Genomic DNA, 7,798 nt, shown 5'->3' on the forward strand with positions numbered 1-7,798 from the left:
CTTGCTTCCTTGGGCAAAACACAGCGTAAGGTCTACGAGAGATGATGTGACCTTAGTGCAAGTTGCCCCTGGGTGGCAGAAGGATGTAAAAAGCCCCAAAAAGTCCATGAGAAAAAAAAAAAGGGGGAGCTGCTTGGCTACAGCTGCCTGGCACACACTGAGAGGACAGACCCAAGGGACACAGCGTGTGTCTGGGGGCTTGCAGCAGGAAGCATTTATTCCAGCAGGTAGCTCTGGGGGAATTGCTTAATGTCTTTTTGTCCTTTTTTTTTATTTTAATTCTTTTTACTCCATAGGTCACCACACAAAGCTTGTAGATCTGCAGTAAGCAGTACTCATCATCAATCTTATTTGCCTTTAAAACCACGGCCCTCTGCCTTGAAGAATAGCTGCTCGTGTTAAATAACGGCAGTAAGTCTAGTTACCAAGTGCCAGGAACAGCTCGTATAGACAACAAAGAAGGAACGCTCTTCCCTTTACTTCTCCCCAGAGAAAACACCTTGCTAAGAAGTGCCTCCCAAAAGGCCAGCGCAGCTTTCTGACCTCTCTACTACTCCTCTCCTGTTTAAAATCCAAGAGTAAACAATGCATGAAAGTAGCATTAATCATTGCAGAACATTTTAAAAAAACAGAGGGAAAGCTTTCCCAGACCCAGTGGATGTGAAGACAAGCCACAAAGGACTGCAGACCAGCCAGAGCGAACTCTCTAAAGCCCCAGGTTGCACTCACCCAGCTTGGGGCAAGGGGCAGCAGCCACAAGCCCATGGGCTGGGATAAAAAGATGAAGCCAGGCCGCCAGCAGTGGCACATGGCAGGAAGGCGAGCACAAGGTTCAGACAACACAAAGGAGGAGCAGCACGGGCTGTCTCCTTCCTTAGGGGCTGTCAAGCCCTGAACAACCTGCTGCGACACCGGGGGGCTGCCCCTCCTGGAGAGGGGGTTAAGACAGGGACTGCTGAGGTCACCTCCAGCCCCAGTGACCCCATCAGCTCCAGGCAGTTTGCTCCAGCCATGCACTGCTGGACTCTTAACCCTGAGCTGACATTTACTAACCTTTTTCCTTCCATATACTCTCAAGGTAGTTAGCTGGCTCTGCTCTGGGCTTCAAGCAGTACTGGTTTGTGCCTTTCGGGCACCGACACACATCGGTTTTACATCCTCCTCCTCAGGGATCGGTACCAGGACACGTTCACACGCGAAGGCTGCAGCACTAAATCACCTCTGCTCCTGCCCTCCTCCACTAACAAGGAAGAAACCTGGTGAGAGGTGTGTCACGGCCTGGCAGACAGCAACGGAGCAACCGCACAGACACGGCAGATGCAGAGGTTAATGGAGCTACTGATGAGTCTTTGAAAAGAGAGCCACGATTTAAATTATTAAAGCAGTCAAACCTTTAATGAAGTTGGTTATAGCCTCATCCTAAGACTAAAGGAAACTACCTCCCGGTTCGTCAGCACCAGGATTTCTAAGCAGTGTTTGAGCCCTGTAATTCAGGCACTTTTTATGCTACGTTTACATAGTGCTAAAAGCCACAATTTACCGGAGTAATGCCACATGTAACTTGAAACTGGAGTTCACAGCTCTGTAAAACACAATCCAGACGGTCACGTCTCCGCCAAACTGCGACACTTCTGAGTCCACGTTGACTACACTTGGAACGTTAGCATGCAGAATTGGCAGTGAAGCTCTTTCCTTAGAGCAAAGACAAGAGGAGTAGGTGGGTTCAAGCTTAGTACTGTCTTTAAAAAGGAATTTTCAGTGGTATTATGTTAGAGATCCCATCGGCAGTATAATTTGCTTCTAAGTGCCTTCTGTAGCTAGCAGGATACATGAAATGTTTAAGATGCCTGTCCCACAAGATCAATTTGATGTATGGGGAATACCTGAAGACTCCCCAAGCAGCATGAATTTGGCCAGATCAGACACACCAGGCTGAGAATGCATTCACCTGAACAGAGAGGTGCAAACTCTGCCGCCCTCCTCAGAGCTCTTTAAAAGAACTTTCTGATGTTTTTACTCACCTGACTAGATTGAGGGATCTTGGTAAAGTGTCTCAAAGACAGACCCAAGAGAAGTACCTAGGAAACTTAACTCAGAAGAGACAGAATGCAACCTGGTCCTCCTGAGAGGTGACCTTGAAAAGGATATTGCATGCAGGAAAGCGAAGACCTCCAACACTATCACGATATATGAAGATGACTTGAAAAAGGACTTCAGAGAGACTGGGTACATTAAGTCTGACCTTCTCTGTTCTTTCTGGAAAACTTCTGTAGGAGCACCAGCTGCTTCTCAGCTCTTGCACTCTTACTGAAGGGTCAGGATCTTTTAAGAACAGCATTTTAGAACAACTGATTCGTGTACATATACACACACACACACACATATATATATAGACAACGAGAGGCTGGTAGGGGAGGAGTTAAGGCACTCTGGCCAAGAGTCCCTTTCTTCCCTGCTCATTCTCTTCACTGTCTCTTGATTCTTGCAGAGTCATTATTTCACTAGTTATTCAAGCATTACACGGTCACCTCAGAAATTCAGCTCTCTCCTACCTAAACTTCAAACACACAGAGAAAGGTTTTTCACACAAACTTTTCTGTCCCTCATTAGCTTTATGAAGCAAAAGACTAGCAGAGACAAACTGCCCTGCACCTTTACCCAGCTCAACATTTTTTAAGCTACCTTTTTGTATCATTACCCTTTATCTGTCTGTTCCTTCACCATTCCATGTGGATAGAGCTTATGATGCTGGCGCCAGGAGGATGCCCTCCTCCGTAAAAGGACTAACAGACCTGGCTCTGAGAGCTTGAGGCCTTCTTCCCTCATTAGCCTGGGCTGCAGCATCCAGTTCCCAGCAGCTCAATTTCTGCCCTATGCAAATGAAAGAACTAAACATACACAGTAACACCGCTGTGGACATAAAAGGCATCTTGCAGATTTAAGGAAACTGCCCCCAAGCCTACCCTCTCCACAGAGAACTGAAACAAACACTGTGCAGAGGGAAAACGTGCACGTTGCTGGCTACAGACTGCTTGGAAAGTTTTGGGGGCTTCCCCCCCTTTCTTTTTTCCTTTTTCTGAAGGAGATCAGGTTTGTGGTGGCAAACCCAGGAATCACCAGATATAAGGTATTAGCACCCAGTGCTCAGTCCTGTCACATTAGGCACTACACAAAACAGAGCGGTCTGAAAATACACTACAGGCTGAGCTACACCATCAGAGGAGCAAAGTTAGCAGAGAGAGGTGACTACTGCCCACGTGCTGCAGGCGAGGAGGATCTCCAGCTTGGCACAGAACAAGGAGTGCCAAGAAAAGGCCTGGGGGTGCAGGAAGGTGCCTTGGGCAGGACACACGCGGCTGGGGCAGCGCTGCCTTGCAGGAACACAAGGCAGTCACAGGCTCATAGCCACGGGGGGGGAGCTGCAACATGATTAAGACAGATATTAAAGTGACTCTTGTACCAGCAGAGGAGAGCTGACAACAGACGTTTTAGACCTTGCATTCATGAAGTGTCTGGAAAAATGGAAGAAGCAGCTAAGACAGCGCAGGTTATAGATCTAATTGGGAAGAAAAAAAACCTTGTGAACTTGTTACTAGAGAAAAGATCAGCTACTTCTAGGGGGCGAAGGCTTGAGTTGGGATCTGGACCACCAGGGAGGCAGGCGCAGATAAGATTAAGAAGAACAGATGGATCTGAAGAATCAGTACAGAGGCACAGCTGAGGTGCTTCACAACGGTAGTCAAGAATTGTTTGGGAAATACAAGAACCTCCTGGAACCCGCTCTAGAAACCTGCCCAGGCCTTTAAGTCTCCAGAAAGAGCCAGCATGTCTTTCTGGTAGCACTACACCTTTCCCACGAGGCGCCCCGGAAGGCTGGGAGGTGCACAACACCCCCTCCTTCAGCACGTTACAGACACCGAAAGGCCACCGGCGTCTCACAACTCTCCTTTCCACAACTGTAAGACAAAAAAAGCATTTCGTGCCCGCCGAGGGAGCCTGCAGGAAGCCAGGCGGTGCCAGCCCCCAGCAAGACCCGGGGCCCGCGTCCCGGCCGGCACTCCCAGCCGCCCAGCTCCAGCCGGCGGGGGCACGGCAGGGCCGCCCCGCAGGGCCCGGCAGCTCCCCGCCGCCCCGGGGCACGGCGTGACCTTGCGGCGGGGCCGGGGCCGGGGCAAGGAGGGCCGGGGGCCGAGGGCCGTCCCCGCTCTGCTCTGCGCCGAGGCTGCCCCGGCCCGAGCCTCCCCGGCCCCGTGGCGGGGCTGGGCCCGGAGCCCCCCGAGCCCCCCGCGGCCTCGCCCGGCGGCAGGAGGCGCCCCCCCGCCCCCGGCAGGGCTCTCACCGGAGATACTGCGCGCACAGCAGGCTCATCCTCCGCCGCTCAGCCGCCGCCGCCGCGCCGCCCCGCCGCGGCTCTCACAGGCCGGGCCGGCCCCACGCCCCCAGGCCGCCGCCGCTGCCACCGCCGCCTCCGGCCGCCGCCGCCATCTTCCCGTGCAGGGCCGCGGGGAGGGGCGGGAGGGGAGGGGCCGGGGGCCGCGCTCCGGCCGGGCACGGGCCGCACCGGGAGGAGGAGCTGGAGCCGGAGCCGCCGCCGCTTCAGGTGCGGGTGCGGGTGCAGCCGCCGCACGGCTCCGTCCCGTCCCGTCCCGTCCCGTCCCCGCCGCCCCTCCGGGCCCTCCCGCCCCGCCGGCCGCACTTCCGGGCCCGGCCCCGCCGCCACTTCCGGCGGCGCCACCGGCAAAGCCTTCCCCGCGCCTTGCCCCCCCCTTCCCCTGAATGGCGGCCGCCGATTGGCTGCCCCGCTGCTATGGCAACCCCCGGAGGGGAGGGGGCCGAGCGGGCTGTCGCCATGGCAACCGCGGCGCCGGCCCAGCGCGGCCCCCGATCTCCTCAGCGAGCGGGCGGGCGGGCGGGCGGGCAGCTCGAGGCCCTGCCCCACGCCGACATATCGCGACTCAGTGTGTGTGCGCACACGGACGGGGCTTGCCTACAGCCGCCTCGCCACTGGGTTCGGGCCCAAACTGGGCTTTGCGCTGAGAAAGCACCCCCCTCACCACCACCACCCCCAGCGCAGCAGCCATTTGGCCGCCTGGGCCCGCCTGAGGCAGCGGGGCAGGAATGTGAGGGGGGAGCACGAAGCCACAGCGCAGTCACCGGGGCACCCGCAGGGGCAGGGCGCTGAGGGGCCGGCACGGGCTGCCCGCAGGAGCTGTGGATGCCCCGTCCCGGCCGGTGCTGGAGGCCCGGCTGGATGGGGCCTTGGCAAGGCCCCTGAGGACAAAGCACAAACTGTGTTTTGAAAACGAACCCCTCGTGTTTTGTTTTGTTTTCCAGGTTGAAAGGAGAACACCCTCGGGGAAGTGGTGTTCGTGTTGGAACAGAAGCCTCCTGAGATGACGGGATCGGTTTCCTGGTTTCCTGGCAGCTCCCAGTGCAGCACCCTGGGCAGGGCTTGGGGCTCTGCCTCCATCCCTCCTCTGCGTGGGCTCTTCCCTGCAGAGTGGGAACAAACTGGGCAGCACTGGGCAAACTGGGGCTGCTCTCACCTGCCCAGAGCTTACTCTGGGGTCCAGGGTCTGCGCCTCATCCCTTCGTCTGCCTCAGCCAAACCTTTCCACCTTTTTCTACCTCTTTAGCTAGACAGGAGCCCCTGCCAGAGGCTTCCTCTGAGGCAGAACAACACTGTACAGCATGACTATAGCACAGCCACCAAACTGCAAAGGGTACTCTGGAATGTCCTCTGCTTCCTGTACCCCATGGCAGCAAGGCCTTGGTGCTACCTGCACTGTTATTATGTAAATTAAAAGGTGGCTGCAAGGACAATTTGATATATATTATTTTTTTAGCCAGCATTAACACCGTGATGGACTTTATACAATGCAACTGGAGCACTGGCTTGTCTCTGTGACTCTGAGTGCACTTCTGAGCAGAACAGGTTGGGTCTGTCCAAACAGGAATTTTCAGTGCTGCCTCACCCTAAACTCAGCTTCTGCATGTGGATTCAAAGACAGAAGCTTAATTTGGGGTGTTTTGGCTGTGTGGCACATCCAGGGTGGCACATTCTGGCTTCCTGCAACATCTGTCCATCCCACGCACATGGATCTCATCCCTCATGCAGCGTTGGGAAGAAGCAAGGAGTGGGCTGCATTGACTCAGTGGCTGTCTTTAGTCTTGTTCGAGTCCAGTTCACCTCAAAAGCCCCGAGAGAGTTGCATGGGGCAGAACTGATTCCTGAGTCTTGGGCAGCTTGCCACACTGGGGAACGAACAGCCCTGGTGTTTCTTATTAATTTCTACTCCAAACCTTTTTGGAGTCAAGGCTCCTTCCATTTAAGGAGGAGTCACAAGTCTATCTCCATTTAGTTTTATTCAAAGAGAGTTGTGATAAAGGTCTTATCTTCAAAGAAGCAGATTTCTCAGAGAGGTCAGAGCGTATTATAATTTTTATTGCTAATGAGTCAATAATTGTGGTCTACCATTTTATTAATTACATGGTACTGGGAAGGATTTGATCCACAGATGAGCCCGGTTGACCAGATAGCCCAAGAACGCAGTGAATAGCAATGTATCCTGGCTCTGCAACACAGTCAAAATGCTGAGGAGTGAAGGGATCCTGATCCCAAAAGTGAATCTGCTTGGCATCCTTCAGCAGCCTAAAACACTGCAGAGCCCAAGGTGTCCTTTTTGTGCGTGTAAACTCTCCCCGTTTTCACAAAGGCCACCTGCTGACTCCCCACCTCAGTATCAGACCTTGACTTGTGGATCTGTGAGACATCACACCGGGCTGCCATTCCAGGTGAAAACCTGGGATCATGGAAAGCTGAGAGTACAGAGTGCAACAACCAGATGAGAAAACCCCAGATCCTCTGCCGATTTGGTGATTATTTCAATCTCAGTATTCTGAATCTGGGAAATGAGCACTTGAAGCAATTGAAGAACTTGAAGGAAGAAACAAAGTATGAAGATACCTAAACAATCTTAATTTTGCCCTGTATCAGTCTCTCTCAGTAATTATGTTGCTGTTATTAAAATGTATTTGTTGTCATCCCAGATTTTATTACATGGGTTTTTAATCAGTGACATGTTAGTGACAAAAGCCTTGTCTTATCCTAATTATAGCCTTGTGGCTCCAAATACAGTCTATATGCAAAACTTTAGAAAATTTGAGTCTATATGGGTGTGTAAAGTCTTCATTGTTCCCTTGCAAATACCATTCCAGACAAAGAAAAAATGTGAGACAAAGAAAAAAAAATGTAAAAATGCTGCATTCCTTAAAGAAATCCCTTTTAATCCTTGTAATTCAGAAAGTATCTAATGGATTTACTCTTAATTCTGACAGTGTGTGCTGCACGTTCTTGACAGAAGTACTTACACACTAAATAAAAGCCAAATCCCTCTTGGAAGGGAAGGACAAAGCCTCCATCTCGCAGCCCCTGCCTGCCCAGCTCAGAGCATAACTGTGCAGATCAATCCTGCACGGCCGAGCTGTAACCTCAGACAGAATCGGGGACGGAAAAGTGCCAGCAGAGCTGATTGCATCTGTGGCCAATGCTCAGCTGCTGCATATAAGCAGGAGAGAAATCTGCTACCAAGCTGACCTTCCCCCAGAGATAGCCTGACGAGGCAGTGTCACATCCCAGGAGTGCTGGGGATGTTTGCAGAGGTGGCTACACCAGGCTCTTAGGTCCACGATCTCAATGCCCCCAAGGGCCCCCAGCAGCTTCACCCCACAGCACCCTGTGGCAGCTTTGTCCAGGCCACGAGCCATGCAGGGAGCAAAAGCTGTTGAGCTGGAGGAG

The 7,798-nt window shown here is 53.0% G+C and overlaps 1 protein-coding gene across 6 annotated transcripts in view; it reads right to left on the minus strand.

Moving 5' to 3' along the window:
- Positions 1-4,396, minus strand: part of SMG7 (SMG7 nonsense mediated mRNA decay factor) — a 47,210-nt gene extending 42,814 nt beyond the window's left edge. For all 6 annotated transcript variants that reach the window (XM_032192123.1, XM_032192124.1, XM_032192126.1 and 3 more), the window contains exon 1: positions 4,340-4,396. In XM_032192123.1, coding sequence (XP_032048014.1) covers positions 4,340-4,368 — 29 coding nt within the window. In that variant the 5' untranslated portion in view covers positions 4,369-4,396. The remainder of the gene's footprint in view (positions 1-4,339) is intronic.
- Between the last annotated feature and the right edge of the window lie 3,402 nt (positions 4,397-7,798).

The sequence above is a fragment of the Aythya fuligula genome, chromosome 8 (assembly GCF_009819795.1).
Source record: "Aythya fuligula isolate bAytFul2 chromosome 8, bAytFul2.pri, whole genome shotgun sequence".
In the NCBI taxonomy this organism is placed as follows: Eukaryota; Metazoa; Chordata; class Aves; order Anseriformes; family Anatidae; genus Aythya; species Aythya fuligula.